Source organism: Phasianus colchicus, chromosome 12, assembly GCF_987193195.1.
Source record: "Phasianus colchicus chromosome 12, bPhaCol1.hap1.1, whole genome shotgun sequence".
Classification (NCBI taxonomy): domain Eukaryota; kingdom Metazoa; phylum Chordata; class Aves; order Galliformes; family Phasianidae; genus Phasianus; species Phasianus colchicus.
In genome coordinates this window covers 7188828-7213049 of record NC_143447.1, presented here as the reverse complement: position 1 = coordinate 7213049, position 24222 = coordinate 7188828, and the positions used below count along the sequence as shown (strand labels likewise).

Below are 24222 nucleotides of genomic sequence, written 5' to 3'. Positions count from 1 at the left end.
CTTAGAGCGACTGAGCGCGGCAGCCGCACGCACAATGAAACCCCCCCGCCCTGCCGGGCCGCGCGGTACCCGGATGGAGGCCGCGGCCGACCTGAGGCGCGGCGCAGGCGCGGTGCGGCTCACCTGGCCTCCGGACCTCCCCGCGAGAGGTTGGCGGCGGGCGGGTCGGGCGGGCGGGGGTGAGGGCTGCGCTGCGGCCCCGCGGAGCCCGCCCGGGGGGACGGGACGGCGCTCGGCGCCGGCCGGGCCCTCGCTTCTTCAGGGAGCGGCGCTGGGAGCCATGAGGTGCCCCGGGGCGGCGCGGGCTGGGCCAGGCCCGGCGGGAGGCGCGGGGCCGGGCGCCGAGGCGGGGCGGGGCCGGGCGGGCGGGGAGGGCGTCCGCCGCCGGGAGCCGGGCCGCGCGCCCCGCCGGGCGCCTCGAAGCCTCGGTCCGGGGGGGGCGGCGGAGCGGCGTCCGCCTGCCTTTGTCGGTGCGAGCTCGCGGTCGCGGGCCGCCGTGCCGGGGTCGCGGCGCGTCCGCCCGCTCGTAGCGCCGCGCTCGTCCCCGGCGGCGCTCCGGCTTCGCCGAGACAAAAGCAGAGCTGTTGTTACGCGCGGTGCCGGGCTGGGTCGGAGCTTCGCCGAGTCCCGGCCTGTCGGGCTGTGGAGGCGTGCGAAGCGCGGGGTCCGGCTGCGATCGGTCTCGCTCGCGGTACATAGAGTGCCTTAAGCTTTGTCGCAGCGATCCTCTGTGCTGTCTTCATTCAGAAACTGTGTGCTGATAAGACTGGAAGGATGTGTTCGTTTCACTTAATAAATCTGTTACAAACTTTTTTTTTTTTTTTTGTTCAAATTAAGCCCGGAATCCGACGGACTGGTTGGTCACGCCTTCCTCTTATCTGTTTCCAGTGCGGGCATAATCCTTTACTTCAGTGATACCGTTTAACAAAGGCTGACAGCCATCCATTTAAAAGTTAAGCACGTGCTGAAGCCTAAAACGGAATTTGTGCTGATGACGCACTGGAACAGGTTGCCCAAGGAGGCTGTGGATGCCCCATCCCTGCAGGCATTCGAGGCCAGGCTGGATGTGGCTCTGGGCGGCCTGGTCTGCTGGTTGGTGACCCTGCACATAGCAGGGGGTTGGAATTGGATGAGCATTGTGGTCCTTTTCAGCCCGGCCATTCTGTGATTGCATGAGCATTTTAAACATCTTATGGTGCAGTTTGGCATGGTAAAGATTTAGTAAAAAGAGCAGTCTTAAGTGGGAGACGTGTGTGTGTTCTTGCTCATGCTGTCCTCTGTGACAACACTTGCACTAACATCTAATTTATCAGAAATGACTGTGAGGTTAACTGATGAACTCCTTAGCTTTACTTTAGACCACAGAAACAGATTTTGTGGGTGTTCGTGTGACTTTCAAGCACTATGTGAATAAGTCCAAATTTTATTTCAGTTCTACTTTGAGTTCAGCCGTGTACCAAAATCTCAGCCAGGATTGGCAGCTCCCTTGCAGCAGTGTTGTACCAGGAGGGACAAACCACACTGCTTCCGTTCTGTCCTCGCTCCTGGGAATGACAGCAGGTTAACAACTGCGCTGCTCACCTGCTTTTATAGCAGTATCTCTACTCGCCTAAACCTTTTCATTTGTTGGTTGATGTCACGCAGATGTCAAAGCTGTTGATTTAAAGAGCCAACAGTGACCATAAAATGTGGTCTCAGTTATCCTGCCTGGAGGCACGGTACACCATTAGGAAAACAACCTTGACGTTTGTCTAACCTGTTCCTAAAGCCTTAAATAGGGATGCCACTCATTCCTCTGTCTAGTCTAGCCCTTAACTATTGTTTTTCAAATGCCTCATTTTAATCTCTTTTGCTGCAGTTTTGCGTTCTTACTCTGACTCTAAAGGACAGAGATCCTTTTTCCTTTGCACCGTTCTTATGTGAAGACTATTTTGTTCACTGCTTTCTTTTTGGAGTACAAATCCAGATTATTTTCTTTTTTTGATCAGAGTTCCAGTACAGATGACCTTTTTCTGTTGCACCTCCCCAGCTCTTCTCCATTTGTTGCACCTTCTTCAAGTTGCCTTAGTGACAGCACTTCCAACGGTGCATCTGAGAGCTGTGTGCCTTTTTCAAACTCACAAAGGTGTAATGTGTGCAGTTTGTGATCCACTCTACCTGTTGGTTTCTTTCCTGAACGTTTACTACAATAACTTTTTCTGCAGTTTATTTCTTGCTAAGAGCAGAACTTTGCACTCCTGTTTAGTACATGTGTACATTTTTTGAGATGATTTCAGACCATTGCTGACTTTTGCTCCGTTTGTATTACCTCTAAACATGGTGTTGGGTGTGGGTTTATACTTACAATGTCTAAGCCGTTATGCAAAGAAATGAGGGCCTTTACAGGATATAAGCTGCAGGTTTGATGCTGAACTGCTTGCAGCGATGCTTGGGGTACAAGTAGTTTGGGACCAGATTTATATGGTTTCTATCCAGATGAAGTTTCCTCATAAAGTTGCTTATAAAAGGAAGTTTCCTCATAAAAATGTCAATGGAACAGAATGTCAGAAGTCTCAATAAAGCTGAGATCTTCAGTTTATTCATATTCATATAACATAACTGAAAATAAAGTTGGTTTGATTTGTCAATGAAAAATCATGTTGGTTGGCATTTTTCACATTATTTTCAGGAAATACCTCTTATGATCAGGTATATTTGAATTTGCTGAGGAATTTAAATCTATATTGGCTGGTTTCTAACTTCCTGGGGTTGGCTAATTTGTTTGTTGTAAAAAATATGTATATATATTCTCTTTGTTCTTTTACAGCCTCTTTGAAAATCAGTAGATGTTTCAAGAGAAGATTGCTGGGTACAGTCAGGCTCTGAAGTTTGTGGTCAAGTTTGGTTAGGAGACAGTGGTATCTGTTCAAAGAGAAGTGTTTGGTGCAGGTGTTGGTTTTTAAATAGCAACAATGATAAAACTCCCAAACTGTGCTCCTGTAAATTCATTTTTGTCCGTCTTACATGTGAGACACGTGAGAGTTGTGACCATCCTTAGATTTTTTAAGGGGATTTGTAGTTCTGCATAGAAGATTATCTCAGTTTCAGCAGTGCTGACTGATCAGTTCCTTACATCACGCTGAAACATAATGAAGGACCAAACGCCAGCTCTTGTATTTTCTATGGCTTAATGCACTTGGGGTATCCCGTGCACTTCTAATGATTGGGCTCTAAAAACAGTGTTACTCAGTCTTTTAAGACGTGGAGAAGTAGTTCCTGCCACTCTTTGTTTCCATCTTTAAGGCAGCCTCACAGCCAGAGTGCTCACCTGGAGCTGAATGGTGTCTGCCCAGCTTTCTCCTCTTCCCACAGCTGCAGTTTGTCCAGACACCTTTCAGAAAAGGTGTTGGTTGAAGAAAAGGTGGAGAAAGGAGATACGGTGTAACACACCGTTCATTCAGAAGTCCATCTTGTTACGCAAGGTTTCATTCCAGCTTCAGGCTTTTGTTTGTTTGCTTCAGAAAGCTGAAGCTCTAATGCAATATTTTGCATTCTGTGTTTGTTGCTAACTTCATCAAAGCTAGTTATTTCAGCAGTAAATGATGCAGTGACTCAGTTCCTTTTTGGATGTAGCTTTTTTTGAGCTATGTAAGTTAAATGAGATCAACAGGAAGAGTCCATTTTACTTTGAAAGGCACCATCTCCCGGTTCCTGTGTTACATTGCTCAGTTACTACAATTTCAAACTCTGCTAGGAGGCTTTTTGGTAATTCTCACATCAGTCTGATAGAATTCATACCTCTGACCAAGCTTACATTTAAAAATTGCTGGCTGCACTGTTTCTGTCTTCTGGGGAAGAGGGAAAGGCAAGAATGAATGATACCATTTGAGGTACTTTCAGTGGATACATGACAGTAGGTACGTTTTGAACTGAAGGCTCACTGCTAATTTAATACACATAATTACTAGAAAAATAGCTCTTCCACTTTGGATGTATAGCTTTCTTTCTGATGTATTATTGATGCACTGTATGACGAGCAGTCAGAAGACTTCAGGAGTGAGTTTTTGATCTTAAGTCACTCCCATTACAGTTCATACCGACAAGCAAGGGAAGAGGAACACAATCCACTCAGAAATCAAAGGGCAGTATTTTCCTTTCTGTGTCTGCTTGAAAATATATGAACTCACTAGGGAGTGACTACTGAATTTCTTAGTGATCTTTGAATACGAGGTACTTCTGTTTGTTTAAAACCTAATTGCCCTAAAAATAGCTGCTGATTCATAATTAAAAACCATGTGTTTGGTCACATTATGCGTTCTAATGTGCTGCACAGAAGTTGCATCTCACCTTTCAAAGCCGTATCAGGCTGGATAACATGAAATGGGTGAGCAGAGGCGCCTTCCTGCATCTAAGGTTGACAGTAACAGGGGATACTTTACATTTCCATCTGTCTAAAAAATAAACAGCTCCGAGTGGTGCACGTTACCTTCCAGAGCTTTCAAAAGCTCCGAGCTGAATCACATTAATTCCTCTATTTATCCCCATAAAATATGTCTCACAGCCAGCTGCAGAACTTTATTTTTGACTCTACAAATGCGTCAGTCTCTTTTTTGTTTCCCACTAAAAAAATTTCACGCTATGAATTTTCATGCAGATTTTACCATCATCCCCAGTGGTTTTCACTGGTAAGCTCCTCACCTGGGCTGCTGGGAGTTGTAACGTTTTTTATCACCTGAATATGAATCCCACAGATTTTGTGTGATTATTTTTTTCTCTCATCCTCACAACATTACCATAAGAGGCTGTTTGTTGATTAGTATTAATCATAGTTACGAATTGATGCAACGCGTCAGTATTTGCATTACTATGGTGCATTTTAAGTCTATGCAGCCACAGGTGATCTAAGGGTCATGGATGGGCTGTTTCAGCTGGGTTGCTTCCTTGACTGCAAGTGATTTTGAGCTCCCTGATGGATGATTTCTGTGTATTTGTGATAGGAGCTGAAGCGTACGCTGTTCACATCACCCTGGACATGACCAGGCTTGCAGTTAGCACAGATCTGAGCAAGGACATCTCTTTCTGAGTGCCTAGAGGGACTGCCTGCCAAAAGGCGGTGTTTGCATGGGAAGAAGCTGTGCCTAGCTTTATTTGTGAGCAAACTGAGGCAGCACTTCAGTGCAGAGCTGTGTCCACCTGGAAGGCTGAGCTGTTAAAGCTGAACTCAGGATAGAGGGTTAGTTTAGGGTTTTTTTTTATTTTTATTTTCTGTTTTTTACTCCCCCCTCCTGAAAATGAAGTGCACTCTCCAGCCGTTTGGCATTATTTTGATCTTAGATAAGATTTGTCTCTGTCTTCAGTTCTGCCTGGTCCTGAGGTGTGCACAGAGTGGTTCAGTTAGAAGTAGCTGAGGATCTCGGTGTAAATGGATAACTGTGTAGGCTGCAAGCTGTTCTGAAATTGGAATTAGTCATTTAGACATTGAGCAAGACTCGATTTAACCTGTTTAACCTTTGGGTTTCTGTAGATACCAAGTCTGAAATCTTTTTCTTTCCTTTTTTTTTTTTTTTTTTCCTTGAAGGAATGTCTCTGCTGGCAAGCACAGAGCAGCTCTGTATTTCTCCCTGGTAGGCAGTGCCATCTTTGGTGAGTGTTCAAAGCAGTGTTTAAGTAGGAGGAGTCAATCAGCAAACAAAACCAGCTGGTGGATTTCTTTGCTGTTAGGAGGCTCTAGCCAACTTACAGAAAACTCCTTTCTCTCATTTCTTTTAAAGTCAGTCAGCCAAATTTCCATTGCTTTCTTCCCCTTGTTTGTCTCCCTGTGAAAAACCTTTTGACTGAGATGTACTGAGGGTGTTTGTGCATTTCCATGTCTGCATTGCACTGCTGGCTGTTGGTCAGTATCTTGACTGCACAGCGCATTGATTTCACATCCTTGTCCATCGTGCGGGGTAATGCCCAGTGTGTATCCAGACCTACAGTCCCAGTACTTAATTCCATGCCTTTTTGACCTTGCTCCTATTACTCTACCTCTTAACCCAACATATTATTTCAATTCCTGTTTTTTTCCAGCAGAATTTTTCTCAATGCCTGTCAGTTCCGATGCCGGTCATTAACAAAGCGCAGTGACTGCGCAGAGCCGTGGGCGCCGTGCCGTCGGAGCACAGCCCAGCTCTGCCCAGCGTTACTCATGCTCTATTTCTGCACCGTTCCCCATTCTCCCCGGTTTCAGCGGTTGTTTCAGACGTGGCGCAGTGTCAGAGGGCTTACTCAGCTCCGGTGGGATGCAGCGTGCCGCGTTCTGTGTGCCTAAAAGAGCAAAGCAAATAACCTGCTGGTGACCCCAGCAAGCAGTGCGGGCTGATCTGCGTTTCTGCTGTACCGAGAACTGCAGCCCATCCGGAGCCGCTCTGCTCTGCCCTCAGCTGCGTGTTCCTCCCTCGCTCGCAGCCTTACACACAGGCACAGCACTTGCTGCTTCCGTGCCGATTACGTAGCCGTGCACCTTTTGCGCTCCCTGACATCTCCAGCCGCTGCTTGCTGTCCCAAAGCTCCTTTTTTCCTGCCGGCCGAACTGCGCTGTCTAGGAGGCGTTTATTGGACTCTTGCCTTACGTCCTTCTTCCTTGTTTGAGACATAGTTTCATGTTGTTTTTTCCGCTCCTGCGTTGAGGAAATCCTACCCAGAGGCCGTTCGGGCCCCGCCGTCCCGCTGCGTTGTTCCGCAGTGACCGCCTCGCCGTCGGTAAGGACGCGGGCGTTGTTCAGCGCTGCGGAACGCGGCGGGGCGGACAGGGCGCCGTCCGGCTCCGAGCGGTGCCGCCTCCGGCCGGCAGGGGGCGCCGTGCACGCCGGGAGGAGGGGCTGGAAGCCGGGAGGAGGGGCTGGAAGCCGCGCGGCTGCGCTTTGCGGACTGCTGGAAAGCAGCGCCGAGTGTCGCGCTGCGCCTCGGGAGGGAGCGGCGGAGGGGGCCGCGCGAGAGCGGAACGCCGCCCGCCGTACGGCGGGGCACCGGGGCCGGGCGGAGCGCGAGCGCTGGGCTCCGGGCAGTGCCGGGCCGCGCCGCGGGGTCTCGCCGGAGCCCGTTGGGGCCGTTTCCCCTCCTCCGGCCCTGAGCGGCGCGCCGGCGGCAGCCGCTTCTTCCTCCTCGGCCTCGCTGCTCAGGTACGGGGGCGCGGGGCACGGCGGCGGGGGCTGCGGGCCGCCTTCTGCCCCCGGCGGGCCGCGCTGCGCTCGGGCGGAGCGGTGCCGGCGGCGCGGGGCGGGCTGCGGGCTGCGGGGCGGGCTGTGGGGGCAGCGCCGGGCGGGAGACCCCGGCGGGTGCGGGGCGCGGGGCTTGCGCTGCCGCACGGACCGCCGCTCCGCCGCCGGCCGCCCCGGCGCTCGTCGGGGCTCCGTCTCCTTGAAAGCCCGTCACGAATATTTCCCTGACGGAAATGACTTTTCTTTGCGTGTGTAATGGGGTTTGTTATAACGTCATTTGTTTTGGCCGCCGAGTTGGTATTCTGCCGCTTAACCCCTAAAGAAAAGCCGAAACCCGTCGGATGCATTCGGCCTGCTGCGCCGCTCGTCCGGATCTGTGGGCCGGGAGTGGCGGAGACGTGAAGGTTTGTGAGGCGGGAACGGGAGCGCAGGTAGCGAGAGGCTGGTTTGGGTGCTGCCGGGGGATTGGAGCGACCTTGGGGGATGCTCCATCGGATGGAGCCGGCGCTCCCAGGGCCTGCAGTGGCTGTGGGAAACGATGAGGGAGGCTGGGAGCCTCAGCTGTGCGATTCGTCCTCGTGCTGAGGTATTCCTCCTAAAGGAGCTGTTATGGAGAAGGTGAGTGCTCGCTGCCATTGTAAAACCTTCTTTGAATCCTAATGCAATGACTTCAGCGTGTGACACAAATAGAAGAGCTGACTGCTCGGCATGGAGAGCCTTGATGGTTTCCTGGGGAGTATCTACTACAAATTAATAAAGAAACACTAGGTTTTCAGGTGCTGGATCAAGATTTCTATTGTCTTTGTTGTAACTAGTGGAAAATTCCAAAGGTAGATTAATTATGGCTATCTAGTGAGATATTTTGGATCTGTTTTTGTTGACAAAAAGAATTGGAATATTTTTGTCACTCCTAGAAACAAAAAAATAGATACAGGTTTTGCTATCCGAGTCGTTTTTCAACAAATTAAATGTATTTAACTCTCCCTTTTGTTGGCTAGAGGGACTTAATGGAGGCCAAAAAGTGCTATTAGCCAAAGTTACTCCCAGTTAAGATCATCTCTTGCTGACCTGTGCAAGGTTTGATAGGGGAAGATGTGAACAGCCAGTCACCTCTCATGCCTTTATCCACAGTACAGCATGACCTCCTCATGAATTAATAGGACAGAAACACTGTGTATTTATTTTCTTTCCTTTTACTTAAATAAAAATGTATGACACTAAGCTTCCAGTTTTAAAACTCCTTAAATCCTGCATGTTGAAACATCTATTTATTGAGGATTGAAGCCCTCTCAGCTAGAGCTGCAGTTGTTGGGAGCACAGGGTGACTGGCAGCTCCGAGTATTTGTTCATATTTCACATCTTTGTAAAATGTAGTAAGAATATATCTTAAAAGATCCACAACATTCCCTGGGCAAATTACTGTTTTTTGTAGTGTAGATTTTTGTAACCAGGTCAGTTGTACCAGCCTGGTCTTTCACTGGAGGTGCCTGTGCTGCAGTAATGTTTATCTTGCCAGCATTTGCTGTGTTTTTTCCCACACCAAGAATTTTTTGTTTCAATTGTTCATATTTTCTCCAACAGTAAAAACATTTGTTTGAGAAGGTACAGGTAAGAGTGCTTCACCCCAGCTCCTGAACTCCATAGGGTCAAGTGTCAGGTCTTTGAATAAATGGGGGAAAGTACTGGGGTGAGAGAAAATCAGGACAATTTTATTCACTTCTAAACAGTGGGGATAGTACAGAGAGATGAATTCAGCATAAGCAGGTGTTATTTAAAGCTATATTGAATGCATAGCCTCCTTGAGGTCAGTTTTATCAGTTTGCTGTCAAGTAAAAAGCTTTGAAAACGTACATTAAGTAATGAAGTATAGGAGGCATACACAGCATATGAATAGGATAATCATCTTTAGTCATAGTCCCCTAAGTTTTATCACTGCAAGCAGCAGTGATCAGCTGCTGCTAAGTCTGCCATGCTTTTGTTTAAACAAATAACAGCCTTAGCCTAGGTTTTGTGCTAGTGAACTTAATTTGCAAACAGCAGAGATGGTGTCATAGTTAGCTCCTCAAAGCTTTTTCAGGAAAGTGTTTGCAAAATGATACTGTGTTAAGAATAGTTAGATGTACCTGAAAGGTCAGAACTGCCAGGGGGACTAATAAGGAATGTTCCAAATAATTTTTGATGGCTTTGTAATTCAGGGTTTTTCTAGCTGTCTCTGGAAACAGTACTCATAATATTGGGTAAGGCAGATTTTCACCAGACTTCCTGGTTAAGATCTTAAGCTCCAGTAAAAAAAAAATCCGATTTTGTCATTCTTTTATAAAACTGCGAGTTCCCAAATTCATTGCAATTATGTTTGTCTTGGAAGTTGCTGAAGCCGAAACATTCCTGATTACCAAATCATAATGTGTCTGTCTTTAAAACTGTGATTTATACAGTGTTATGTGTAGTTAACTGAGTTTAAGCCTAGGACAGAGCGAAGAAATGTCTAGGCTGAGGGATGTGCCTTGTGGACACTGTCCAATACACCTGCCTGCATCTCTTGTGCAAAGCCAAGCAGGTTCCTTGCTCAAGCAGGTAAGTGCATACTGGTGCTTTACTGATGCTTGGTTGGTGCTAGGATTTCTGTGGGTGCCTTAACTGGCTGGGACTAGCCTGTGTGTATGGCAGGAGAGTGAACTTGTTGTTGGTAGGACTCCGTGCAGAATTGTTGTAGCCTGCCAGCTCATCTAGCTGAGGTGCTTCCAGCTGCGCATGCTCCAAGCGTTCCCTGTGTTCCAGCTGGAACCGGGCCCTGCATCCAGTCCTTGGGAAGAGCTGCTGTGCTGTAGCTGTCCTGTGCTGGATTCTGTTAAAGATGTCAGAAACAGTGAGATGCTTTCAGTAGCCTCTCCGTTAAAATTAAAGCGAAGAGAGACAAAGGTGGTAAGTTTTGAGAGGTGAATTATGTAACATGGCATAACAGAGCCTTCCTCTGCCTGTTTTGTAGCCGGCTTGATGTTTCTGTTGCAAAATTACTTCTTTACTGATCTGAATTGTGCTTGGTATGAGAAAACAGACCTTAGACGTCCTTGAGGAATCTTTTTCAGCCATGAAATTAAGGAGTTTGCTGGGCCACAGGCCGGTTCCTGCTGGTTGCAGTTACTGTGGTCTGACTTGCCTTTGAGACATCTTTGCGAAGATCAATAGGAGTAGTTTGTACTTGAAATGACATTGTTTCACTTGAAGTGTGGAGCCAGGAATGGTTCCTGGGATTGGCTGCTAGGAATAAGCAGCCTGCCTTGCTCTGCAGGTAACTGTAGCACCGCTCTGCAAAGCGTTGGCCCAGTCTTCATGGCTGGGTGTAAGGGAGCGTCCTTGGGAAGCTGCAGGCAAGAACCTGTCTCCAGAATGCTGTCGTGTGGTTGCTAACTAACACTGTGTGCGTGAGTCTGATGTATTGTACCTTCCTGAAGGGCAGAAAGGAAGTGTTGTGTCTGGAGAATTCTCGAGTAACTGTGTTGCTTTTGATGCATTAAATAAAATAATAATTAAAAAAAAAATAGAAACGTTTTTTAAGAGTATTTAATATTGCCCTGTGAATAAAAATTTCAGTTTGGTGCTCCGTAGCATCAGAACAAACATAAATTCAGATTACCTTCTGATTGTTGCTGTTTTGTAAAGATGTGTAGTTCTTAAACTGTTAGGTTTTTTAATTTGTTTTCTCAATTGCTTCTTTTATTTTTGAGTGAAGAGTAGAAGATCAAAATACAGCGTACTAAAAACTAAAACTATTAAAAATAATTTTTTAAAGCATGGAGTTCCTCATTATGTGGTTAAAATGAAGAAAAAAAAGCACAATAAAGTTTTGAAATCTGATGGCACTTGTTTTGCTGGCAGTGGAACTGAATATTGGATGTTTGCGTGCTGTTGCTACACTACATTTGTGTTGTTTTCCTACTTGATAGGTATGAAGGAATAGGGCATGACTGCCCTTTCCAGGCTAATAGGTGCTATTTCATGGGCTGCTCTAGGGAATTCTTTGTTTTTGTTGGAGCAGGGCACGGTAGCACTGAGATTCGTTTTTCATAGACTTACAGTGGGGGTGCAGCTTCTCAAGTGGCTCTAAAAGTCCTCTGTCAACTCCCATTGCATCAGAGTCATGCATGAATCAGTCTGGTTTGGCTCTCTGCCCTTGAGAACAGGAAGTAATAGTCCATAGGTTATCTTGCTTTTCTCAAGATCTTGCACAGATTTTGTAGGCTTTTTGTTTACCCACTTTTTGGTGTCTTGATTCATCTGATGGAATAGCCTTGCTGAAAAAAATAAAAAGATGTATTTTTAATGATAGGAGAAGAATGGCTGCTGTTTTTTCAAGATGCAGGGTGTATAATACTTCCATTTACTGGCCTGTTCCACATCTGCCAGTTCAATAAATGTTGTGGTAGGAACAGTGTATAGAAGATGATCTGTGTGTGTGTCAGGGGTTAACAGAGAAGTCTCCTGATGAAGTTGACAGTATCAGCTTACCATAGTAAAAACAATGTTAAAGTCTCGTAGAAGCCACGTTTTAGGGAAGGGATTTAACTTCAGAAGTTTTAACAAGGTAAGTTTGGTTAACTTCAAAGAAAATACAAGTTAACTTGATAGAAATTTCCTTTCTGAAAGAATGTTAAATAACTTTGCTTGTCTGATGTCACTTTGTAATGGTGGGCAACTGAGGTGGGTATATAAATGGTCTAACCCAGCAGAGAATTCCTGCAGCAGTGAAATCGCAGCAAGCTTTCAGAGGTGATGATAGCAGGATGCTCTGCAGGCTCTTGGTGCTTCCAGAGCCATCATGTTCAAAAGACTTTGAGCTGTGTTGTTCTGTAAGCTTAACCCCACATACCTGCATTGCTTGTAAGTGCGTGGGGAGTGCGTTCAGTCAGAAGGGAATGGCTGTTTGTAACCAGAGAGGAGAGGGAAATAGAAGGCAAGGAAAGGAAATCAACTACTACCTAGCTCATTTGTATACGAAGATCTTCTGTTCTCTGCTTTTCATCAAGCTGGCTTTAGGCAGAATAGTTTATTTGGCAGATATGTTCTATGTGGTGAACTGGGCTGAGGTGTGTGTTACACTAACAAGGCAGAGCCGTCGTTGGGTGCCGTGTTCTGAAGATGGGCCAATGTTCTGTGAGGTGGTGGACGCGTGTCAAAGCATGGTGTGCTTACTGCAGCCAGCCTTGAGGGAGTTGATCAAGGTGCTTTTTAACATGTAAAAAGGAGATAATTTCTCATTAAATAAGGCAAGATGACTATTTTACTGCCTGTGTGAAAACATTTTCAAAATGATGAGAGATTACGCTCATTAATCAAGTTTACATGAAAAGGTAAAGTTTTGAGTTCATATGTGATGAGCTGTTTCACATTTTAATAGTGCTGGCTTCAGTGCCATTTGCCATTGTACTTCTCAATGGCTTCTGGTGAAATTAGTTCTTCATGGCAAAACGCCTTGCTGTGAGAACTCAAATTTTGCTTTTATATGATCATAAACTTTTGTCTGCTGTGAAGATCTCCAACTTGTGCTTGAGTTTTGACTGATACAGCAGCTTTGAGGAACTTCCCTGATCTGCATGATTGTGGTGCTGTATGTCTTGAAGTGGCTAATATCAGCAGCCTTTATTTTGCAAGACGAGTAGATAAGTCATGGACACTTGATGACTGTGAATGAAGGTCATTCACTTCAGAGAGGAACTTAGATTTGTGTTTTTCAGATGGCTTTGCTAACAGCTGTCCAAGTCTTCAAGGGGCATAAAAGAAGATACTGCCTCTCTTACACCTTGAATACTTGATTGTCTAATAGGAAAATATTTTGATTAAGGAGGAGAAGCATTTACTACATCTTATTACTTTCTGGAAAAGCTTCTCGGGGCTACTTCTAGTGGGAGACTTTATAGGATCTTGTAATTGTTGAACAGTAGATGATCTTATTTTAATGAGCTCAAATTACTTGCTTTTTTTTTTTTTTTTTAAGTTCTTCATCAAGTTTATCTTAAATTCATTATAGAGGCGTTGGACTTGTATGTAATATTTCTTACACCTAGATATTGAAAATACTTATTTCTTAGTAGCTTTCAATTTACTGATGGAAAGCATAACCATCTGCAGGCTTTCCTATTTAACAGAGGATATAGGTCTCGCAGTAATCGTTGGAGATGTTTGCAGGGTTCCTGGTGAGAACATTCAGATGGATCTTTCCAGCTGGGGTTCAGAAGCCTGCAGGATGCTTGCTCTGCAGAAAGATCCAGTGAACCTTGTGGCTTCTTGAGATGTTAGCACTGCAACGTGTTTACCTTGTGCAAAATTTTTATTCCTGAGTACATCACTTGGAGAATTTGGTTGCTTATGGCTCTGAGGAGAGCACGGGCTGACAGGCATAACGCATCCATTTCTACCTATTGCAAACACAGATAAGTCATTCTGAGGGATGTTAGGAGCACCTCACTCACAGCTGCTGCTGACAGCATTGCTTTGTGAAGCCCTCTCAGCCATGCTGGTTTGACTCTGCAGTCCCAGTGTTGTACTGATTCTTTCTATATAAACAAATGAGCTTTAAACATGAGCAACATGTAAACATACGTTGGCATGCTGAGGAATTAATTTGGAGGCTCAGGCAGAAGATAGTGACGTAAATATGCAGTGCTACCCACCGTGTTGCTGACTTGGGCTTTTTTGTGACCTCATGGATATTCCAGCTGTGCTGCCCAAGGCGTCTTGTTTCCATGTAAGGTTCAGTTCTGTGTGTTTTGTTTCTTTTCTTTCAGCAGCCGTCTTGTTAGCACAGCCTGCTATCAGTCAGGTATTACTGGCAGGATGCTCATGCAGTGTATTGGGTTGGTGTCTGGTTTGGTACCGGAATTTGTTTTTCAGTTTGTTCAGCTGCATAGTCTGTTTCAGTGTTTTTGTAACACTTCTGCCAGAAGAGCACAGGAGATGTTCATTCAAGCAAGTTGGGTGGTGATGAAGAGCTGCTGAAATAGTGCAAGTGTCAAATGTCTACAATAGCCTTATTCACCAGAGGAACAAAAGAGTGATATTTCTTGCAGTGAAGAGTGCTTTGGGGGTTATCCCAGTGGGAACCAAATTCTGAAACAGAAGGCAGAGGTGCCAGGTGAAGCTGAATGCGTTACTGACGTTATTGTTGCTGTTGTTTCTCAGTAGTTTTCTGGTAGAACAGTTCGTTCTTTTTTTTTTTGGAAATGGTCTTTGAGACTTACATTGCTGTGTGTTGGCAGCCTGGTAGTTTGACCCAGAGGGAAAGCGGCCTGGTACCAGCCTTTAAGGGTACGTGTGGTATATGAAAGAGAAACTGTAATTAATTAAAGGGTTTTTATTATTTTGCCCCAAAATACTGAGGTTCAAAATATCTCCTGTTTTATCCTTTACCTTTTCAGAAAATAATCATGAATTCTAAGCAACTGATTTTTATAGCACAGTTGTCATCACGCTGAATTGTGTGCAAGGTATTTGCTATCCATATGCAGTTACAGAGGAAGGTGCAGGCCTTGAGAATACAGTTTGTTGATGGTTAAGTGTTGGAGCTGTCTAGCTGAAGATGATGTAATTTCTGTAAAACTGATGCATTGGTAAAGCAGACATCATTCATGCTTTTTACAGACACACATTGATATTTCCTTTGTGAAACTGATAGTGTTTTGGCTGATGATGATCACGTCTGTTCAATGCAAATAATGCTAGTTCTCTCTTAATTCAAAATTACACTGTCAAGCAGGATTTGTAACGTTATTATGAAACAGCAGTATTCTACTGAATGCTGTTTTGCTTTTCCTGAGGAGGTGTTGTTAGCCTGAGTAATAAATGACTTTTTTCTTGCTTCATTTTCATTCTTTGAAAAACCTGCTGAGTTTTTTGTTGTTTTGTTCCATTTGTTTGACGCATGTTTGTTTATTTCTAGGCCTTTCTTAAAACTTCCCATGTCTAAATGGACTCCTGAATGTAATATAGTTTATACTCTAAAAGCGGATATGAAGAGTGAAGTTCCTTCTGATGCACCAAAGAGACAGGAGAGCCTGAAGGGGATCCTCTTGAACCCTGAGCCTATTGGGGCAGCCAAAAGCTTCCCTGCAGAAGTGGAGATGATTGCCAGTAAAGTAGGGAATGAGTTCTCTCACTTATGCAGTGACTCTCAGAAGCAGAAGGATATGAATGGCAACCGTACAGACCAAGACAAAAGTCTCGTGGTGCGAAAAAAACGCAAGAGCCAGCAGGCTGGTCCTTCATACACACAGAACTGTCCTGATAAAGAAAACCAAGGAGTCTTGGGATTAAGACAGCACCTAGAAACACAGAGTGAAGACAATGACTCTTCTTTTAGTGACTGTATCTCTTCGCCTTCATCTAGCCTACATTTTGGAGACTCTGACACAGTAACATCTGATGAAGAAAAAGATGCTCCTGTAAGACACTCTCAGGCAGTGCTGAATGCTGCGAGTAGAACTCACAGTGCAAGGTCACAAAAGTGGCCTCGGACTGAGGCAGACTCTGTACCTGGATTATTAATGAAAAGGCCCTGTTTTCACAGCAGTTCTTTAAGACGACTTCCATATAGAAAGAGATTTGTGAAAACCAGTTCCTCACAGCGGACACAGAATCAGAAGGAACGAATTTTAATGCAGAGGAAAAAAAGGGAGGTGTTAGCTCGAAGAAAGTATGCTTTGCTACCCAGCTCTAGCAGTTCGAGTGAGAATGATCTCAGTAGTGAATCTTCCTCCAGTTCATCCACTGAAGGGGAGGAAGATCTATTTGTGTCACCTGGCGAAAATCACCAGAACAATACAGCTGTTCCTTCAGGTAAATTTGAATTCCTATGGTATTTCTGTTATTGAGCTTTCATCACAAACAGTATGCTTTTTTTTTTTTCTGCAGGTGCTTTGGAGCAGTTGGTTTTGTGTTTTTATAGAAGTTATACTCCAAATAAACCTAATATAGTAGTAATATGAACATTAATCCTTAAAGTTTTTGATGGGAAAAGATATTCAGAACTTCCAGAAAAACTATAAGTCAAGAATCCTTTAATGTAAGAAGTGAAATAAATGGCTTTTAAACAAAGTACTGGAAGGTTGTTGAATCTAGTTAGTCACATGCTGTGGAATCGTTCCATTTTTAAAAATCTGTTAAGTAGCTTTAAAGATGTTAGCTTTCACCTTGCATTAAAAATTTTAACTGTTTATAGGTTTATTAACTTGTTGGAATTACAATTCTGTCTGGTTTCAATAGGTAGAAAGCTATCAGTAACACCTGTCAATATGCAATTAACATTGCTTGACAATTTAATTAAATTAATAGACTTGATCGTTGTGAGAAGATGGTAAGATACGACTCAGTTGATGTTAGCTTTACTGTTATGATAATAAAAGAAAGGCCTGAAATTATGGAAAGCAACTGCCAGATCAGTGCACAGACTGTATTATATATGTGTGTGTGCGTGTGTGTGTATATATGCATATGTATATATATATATCTGTATGTATATATAGCCCAAATGCCTTACCTATTTACAGTCCGTGCACTGATATTGCAGATGATTTACACAGATGCTTCTCTAGTATGTCTTGAGATAGTGTTTGAAGGTAGGTGTGAATGCTGATTTATTTTGTTTTCCCTCTTCCAATTGTCTTAGAAGTCCTTCATAAATCTGCAGAGTGAGAGGCATTTGCTAGCCTGTGGCTAGTTACTTTATGATGTTGCAGCTGTGCCTTCTACAATCATTTCAGTTTTTTTATAGAGCATGGGAAGGTAGACGCTCAGGACACAGCAGTGTTAATCTGTGCTGCCATGTTTTATGTATCTACTGTTTAGTGATGCATTCCAGAAAGTGAAACCAATATATTGGAATGTGCTGATCTTTCCTTTGAGGAAAAAGTCTTGGAAATTGCAAGTACACATTATAAAAATAAAAGTTGTGTACATTCATGATGGGGGAGGATTTATGTTTAAACAGAGCCACGGTACTAAATAGATTATTACTTGCTATTCATTGTCACAGGAAATAATTTGCATGTTATTCTTTAATTTACTACTTTAATACAAGAAGTAAAATTTGTAATGCAAAAATCTTACTTGTGAAGTGTTGGAATGGCATAAATAACTCTAAAAAGGAAGGATTATTGTGCAGTCTTAGATATCTTTATGCATATTTGTGGGGACAGAAACGTTTTTTTTTGTTTGTTTGTTTTAAGCTTCAGCACATTGCATTTCTGAAATGCATGCCCAAGCATATTGAAAGGCATAATTTGTAAATAATTAACTTACAAGGGCATGCATACATTCAACAAAATAAGTTTGGGAAGCTACTGTGTCAGGACTTCCTATTTCCTAGTTAATCGTTTCTTCTCATTTTCAAAGATGAAGTTTCTTGTAAATGTAAAATGGTGCAGTACCATTAGCAACACTCTTCCCCTTGCAAGAGTGAACCTGGTAAATGTATGAGAACCTGGATTATGGCTTCTCAGGCAGCCAGCTATTTCCAAATATACTGAATACATTTAGAGAGGGAACTTCCAGGGTTGTTTTGTGTATCTGCTTGAGCTGCTAAAACCTTCTGCCCTCTTCAAACTCAATTCAATTAACATTCGTTTCTCTTGAAGGGTAACTGCTCAGGTAACTTCCCAGCATTCAGCGTGCTGTCATTTTGGTGGCAGGAAGCCTAGACTTTGTAGCACACTTCATCCAGTCATGTGGAAAAATAAGTACATTGTCTGGTAGCTTTATTTTTATATCTCTTGAAACAGGCTTTGAAAAATACGGTTCATTTATGAAGTGGTGTTTCTTTTCTTGTTGCGTTGATTAGCTCTGCACCAGTTAATTTCAGATGAAAATACTGATAGAAACTGTAACTGAAACAAGATATGCTTTAAAGAACGTGTATTGTGGCAGCTGTATTTTAGGACTGACACAGTAAGCTGAGAAGTAATTCTGCCTTAAAGTATGTAAATTCTGTATTTTTATTTTTCCAGTGGATATATGTATTAATGGAGAAGTTCTGAGCCTTTTGTTTACACTGAAGACAGAGTGGGAAGTTGAGCAGACTTCCTTTATGCAAGTGTCCTATTTTTAGTAAGAGAAGAGTGTGATTAATGCTTTATGTAGCTTTTTGCTGTGAGATAATGCATTTCTGCTTATTGAGCTAATTAGGACAGAAATTAGGGGCCAGCTGGGAAAACAGATATGTAATGTCCCCGTATAATGGGCAAGTATGATGTTACTACTTTTATGTGAAAGATGTTGTTGCTAAGCAGTGCTGTAGTAGCCTGTTAATGGTAGGGACAGTTCACCCCAGCACATGAAGCAACCTTCATGATGTGTCTGCTGAAATCATGGAATACTTTGAAAGACTAAGAACTTTTGCTAAGGATGAAGCCTGCAGCATATTTGTAAAAGCACTAAAGGAGATACTTAGAAAAGGAGGAAAATAAGAATCAGCGAAGAAAAATACAATTTGATGGATCCAGTAATACCTAAACATTTCATAAACCAGCACTGCACTGTTGTGGCCTCCTTAGTAGCAATCTGTATTAAGGATATGTCAGAATACTTGTTTTCTCTGAGGGACCTCAATATTTAAAGCAAACATTTTGAGTATTGCAAGAAATTAAAGTAATGCTTCTCTTGCAACAAATAATAAATCAGTGCTTGTAGCTAATGGAATTTGTGGTTACTTTTGGAACATGATATGAATGGAGGTGTGGGGTTTTTTGTTTGTTCTAGCAAAACTGTTCATAAAAGTCTTTATAAAATTAAACAAACAAACAAACACCAAACACTTCATAGAGCTTTTCCTCCCTTTTCTGTTGTAAGTTTTCAGCTATTCTTCAGGTGGAACTTCTGTACTTCAGGAGTGTGAGGGGATTGAAGAAGTAGCAGATCAGGACACTTGGGAATAAATGATGTAGTTTTACCAACTGCTTGCCACTAAAGGCACTGTCCTCATTAAAGTAAAGATGACCACAGGAAGTTTTTTCAGGAGAGAGAAAGGTTGGCTGGGGACATGAATGATGTGAAAACAACTCTGTACAGTTTAATGATATGGCTACAGTTGAAATTGCAGTCCTTTCAGGGCTATATATTCACATTTGTAAGTTGATAGTAATAAAAAAAAAAAAGCTTACAGATAAAATAACTGCAAGCAGCAACATTTTTGTTGTGGAATGGCTGTTCTGATTCTGTGTTTTGTTCAGGTAGCCCAGAAGCTTTTCTCTGGCCCTTGGAGGACGTGTGTGAACATCTAGAGAGAAAATCCTTTGACTTTCCATATCAAGGGTGGCAGAATTCCACTCTTGTTACTGGAATTGGATCTCTGTAATATTGCAGTAAAACTTCAGATTTTTCAGCTTGGATATAAAAAGGCTGTGGATGACACTTAGAGGCAGCCAGTCTTTCAGGGAAGTCTCAAAAAAGCTGAACTGGGAGCAGGTGTTGAGCTTTACATTATTCAGCTGGCAGTAAATCGGACCCACAAGAAATGTTGTTTAAAAAAAAAAAGAGGTAGAATTTTACGTTGTCATAAATTGTTGGCCTAACAGGGTTTAAAATTCCTTCAAGTCTGGCACATTACTTGGTGCTTTTGAATAGCTAGTGCTAGACAAGCCTTGTTTCTTTCCTTAGAATGTAATGCTGATGAGAAGCTGCTCCAGTTTTTGTTCAAAGCTGATTGGAGCAAGCTGAGCCTGCATCCGCTAATATACTTATTGTATGTCTTCCAAGAATATTGAATATAAACATCTGGTACTTTAAAAGCCAGAGGCTGGTGAAAATGCTAATCTGAATGTGAAATGCTGCTTGTTTATTTAAACAGGTTTCTATTAACAGTTGAAGATAAACATGGCATGAAATGGAAGTGATCTGCCTGTTGTTAATGATTTTTTTAGTTACTTAATCCCTCCTGAAAATAAAAGCTCTCCTCTTCCCCCGGTAACTGATACAGCTCATAATTGAGAGCTTTTATCTCAATAGTGAGCAGGGAAGTGGATGCTATATCCTTTCTATGGTCTATGGGGCCAGATGGCGTGCATCCCAGGGTCCTGAAGGAGCTGGCTGAGGTGGTTGCTGAGCCGCTCTCCATCATATTTGAGAAGTCGTGGCTGTCAGGTGAGGTCCCGGACGATTGGAGGAAGGGTCACGTCACTCCCATTTACAAGAAGGGGAGCAGGGAGGACCCGGGTAACTACAGGCCGGTGAGTCTCACCTCCGTGCCTGGGAAGATTATGGAACAGATCCTGCTGGACAATATGCTTGATCACATAAAGAACGAGCACGTGATCCTAGATAGCCAGCATGGCTTCACCAGGGGAAGGTCATGCTTAACTAATCTTGTGGCCTTCTATGATGGAGTGACGGCATTGGTGGACGAAGGGAAGGCAACTGATGTCATTTACCTGGACCTGAGCAAGGCCTTTGACATGGTCCCCCATCACATCCTCATCTCCAAACTGGAGGGAAGTGGATTTGACGGGTGGACAACTAGATGGATAAGCAATTGGTTGAAAGGCCGCAGACAGAGGGTGGTGGTCAATGGCTCTATGTCCAGGTGGAGGCCGGTAACGAGCGGTGTCCCTCAAGGGTCTGTCTTGGGCCCGGTGCTCTTTAACATCTTTATTAATGACATCGATGAGGGAATGGAGTGCACCCTCAGCAAGTTTGCTGATGACACCAAGCTGAGTGGTGCAGTCGATACGGTGGAGGGAATGGAGGCCATTCAGAGGGACCTTGACAGGCTGGAAAGCTGGGCTCGGGTGAACCTAATGAGGTTCAATAAGGCAAAGTGCAAGGTTTTGCACTTGGGCCGGAAGAACCCCAGGCACCTGTACAGGCTGGGGGGAGTTGTCCTTGAGAGCAGCTCGGCAGAGAAAGACCTAGGGGTCCTGATAGATGAGAAACTTAACATGAGCCAGCAGTGCGCTCTGGCAGCCCGGAAAGCAAATGGGATCCTGGGCTCCATCAGGAGAGGGGTGGTCAGCAGGGATAGGGAGGTGATTGTCCCTCTCTACTCTGCTCTTGTGAGGCCCCATCTGGAGTACTGTGTTCAGGTGTGGAGCCCTCAGTACAAAAAAGACATGGAGATTTTGGAAAGGGTCCAGAGGAGGGCCACGAAGATGATCAGGGGGCTGGAGCACCTCCCCTATGAGGACAGGCTGAGGGAGTTGGGTTTGTTCAGCCTGGAGAAGAGAAGGTTGCGGGGCGACCTCATTGCAGCCTTTCAATATCTGAAGGGAACTTACTCCCAGGAGGGGAGTAAACTCTTCATAAGGGCTGATAATAGCAGGACACGGGGAAATGGTTTTAAGTTAAAAGAGGGAAGATTTAGGTTGGATGTTAGGGGGAAGTTTTTTACTAGGAGGGTGGTTAGGTCCTGGAACAGGCTGCCCAGGGATGTTGTGGATGCCCCGTCCTTGGAGGTGTTCAAGACCAGGTTGGACGAGGCTCTGGGCCTCCTGATCTAGTAAAGGTGTATGTTTGGTGGCCCTGCTAGGCAGGGGGGTTGGAACTACATGATCCTTGAGGTCCCCTCCAACCCAGGTCATTCTGTGATTCTGTGATTCTGTGATTTCTGATGTGTCCCTTAGTAGAAAAGGGCTTGGGAGGAGCTGAGTAGTGTATGGGTGCTGCAGCTTTTTGTGCTGAAAGCAACTTCTGGAGTTGCTTTGCTGTTTTGCTGCTGATAGGAATAAGGCCTATGTGTATGATTTAAAAATAGTAAGTAGAGTTTCAGATGAGGCCCTATCAGCATAGCTTATGGTTGGATGAGATCCCTTAAGTTTTGATTGTCTAACACCTTTTCCAGCGTGCAGAGTACTACACAGTTTGTACATTCTTGAAAATTTCTCCTGTCTTGTACAGCTGATGAAAAATATATTCCAAGTAATCTCAGGTAGAGCTCCTTAACATGAGTAGGATATTCTTTTATCAATTTCAAGCTCAATTACTAACCATGTAGTAACCTTGAATTCACCATCACAAGCTGCTGTAGAGGCAGTATCAGCAAATTCAGAAAGGCATTAAGACACTTCCTCACAGCTGTCCATGAAAAATGAAGAGGCAAAGATGAGCTTTCTGATCTCTGTAATGCTGTGGCTGTTGCGTGATGTGAGAGACTTCCTTCACAGGGTTGTAACCTGGGTTTTTGTCTCTCATGGCATGGTTTTGCCTGTTGCAGCTGGTAGAGAACATGAGCTTCAGTGTGGGTGTTGGTCTGATCCATTGAAAGCCTGGAACTCAAAATAAGTTGTCACTGGGATGGACTTCTTGTTTTAAATATTTATTTCATTTACGCTTGGTCAAGCTGTCTCATTTGGAACTGGATGTTGTAAAACTTCTTCACTGGCTTACATGTAATATTTCATCTAGTTAAACCCTGTGTTAATAGCAAAGTACCTTCTAGGAAGGACACTAGTTGGCCTACCATAAATTTGGGTGTTGCACTAGTAGTACTTGTGTCCTCTGTGGGATATTGGTGTTAATTGATGATTGATTAATATGCAAATCATATCATGGTCCACTGAAGGTAAGTAGCAGTGCTGTGTATAACACAGCTTCATCTCTTGCCTATCACTTCTGGGTTACTGAAGTATTTAAAATAAAAATTTGCTTCCCAGAAATTGCTTGTGGTCTATCAGCAGCAGCTGGCAGATATCGTTTTGAAATCTTCGTTTTCTGGGGAAAAGATATGCTCATTTAAAGATCTAAATAATGGATGACAAAATAGTATGCTATTTAAGTTATTTCCAGGTTAATAAATTAATCTGACAGGTTTGCTGTCTTTGAAGTAGCTTGGGAGTGGCTAGATTGGAGGTTGTTTTGCTTGTTAAGGGATGATTATCATTTTGAGCCTGTTCAAATTAGGGTCATGTACAAAACCTAATTACTAACTACTGGTAGTGAGTCTGAGTTTGGAGGTATCTGCAAAACTTACAAACTGAAAGTTGGTGTTTTGCATGTGCTGTGAGGTAAAATTTGTGGATTTGGGTAGAGGAAAAAAAAAGTAGAAAATAATGAAATTCTTCCTGTGATTGTCAATAGAATTTTGGGGTTTAACTAGCTCGTTTAAAATGAATGAATCTTTTAGTGGTAGCCCAAAGGCTAATTTAGTCACAACAACTAGAGTATAATTTGCTTGCTATGTCTTCTGATTCAGGAGGTGGCAGGGAGAAGTATCATATACCTGCAGGAGGGTAATTTTGTTTGCTGTATAACCATGGGTATTATGTTAGAGTAGTTAGAAAATAGAATAAAATCCACACTCTTAAATCTGGATAACTACTTTGCTACTATTGATCTAGTCTCTTCTCTTTGAAGGGAGAATAACTTCCAGTAGGATAGCATTAGCACAGTAACACTTGTTATACATATTTAGCTGTCTCTTACAGGGTCAAACATTGAGATGACACATTGATGAGTAAGGTATTAATATTTATACTTAAAATAAGGTCAAGTTTGCTCAGTCCAGACTGAAAATGACTGGTCAGTGACTGTTTTATTCATTAAAATAAATAGTGTGTACCTCATCATGGTGGAATATATAAAAACATCCTGTGTAGTGAAATGCAAGGTCAAAAGTAATACTTAGATATGCAGGGATCTTGTCATCTAGTACATTCCTGCTATGTTTCTCCCTTGGCTGTTGGTATGTCTTGTTTTTATTCACTGCATAATTTACTAGGATTTATTGAAACATCAGATTCTGTTGGTTTTATGCACTACCAGCATAAAAATATTAATTGAAGCTACTTTTATAAACCTAGGCTTAAAAACTTAAGAAGTTTACTTTATAGGTGTGTATACTCAAAGTGTTCTCCTATGGAGGCACCTTAGGTATGTTCAGGTGTTTACTACTGCAGTGTAGCCATGGCTTTACTGGGTACCTGCTAAGAGTTATATGTGTGGTAAACATCTGCCACACCTGAGTGCCTCAAAATTCTCTTGAGCAAGTAGTTTTAGGAACCATGTAGCAAAAGCTCTGACAATCCATTTGTTTTATTTCTGCGTGTCAGTCATCTCACTGAAGGAGGTT

At 43.5% G+C, this 24222-nt stretch overlaps 1 protein-coding gene across 7 annotated transcripts in view; it reads left to right on the top strand.

The window, feature by feature from the left end:
• Positions 1–19: 19 nt before the first annotated feature.
• RNF111 (ring finger protein 111) overlaps positions 20–24222 on the top strand; it is a 54639-nt gene continuing 30436 nt past the window's right edge. For 6 of the 7 annotated variants that reach the window (XM_090148790.1, XM_090148788.1, XM_090148792.1 and 3 more), the window contains exons 1-2: positions 20–149; positions 15112–16007. In XM_090148790.1, the coding sequence (XP_090004916.1) occupies positions 15131–16007 (877 nt within the window). In that variant the 5' untranslated portion in view covers positions 20–149; positions 15112–15130. Of the gene's footprint in view, positions 150–6613; positions 7140–15111; positions 16008–24222 lie in introns of those variants that run through there. The other variant, XM_031616476.2, reaches the window with a different exon arrangement.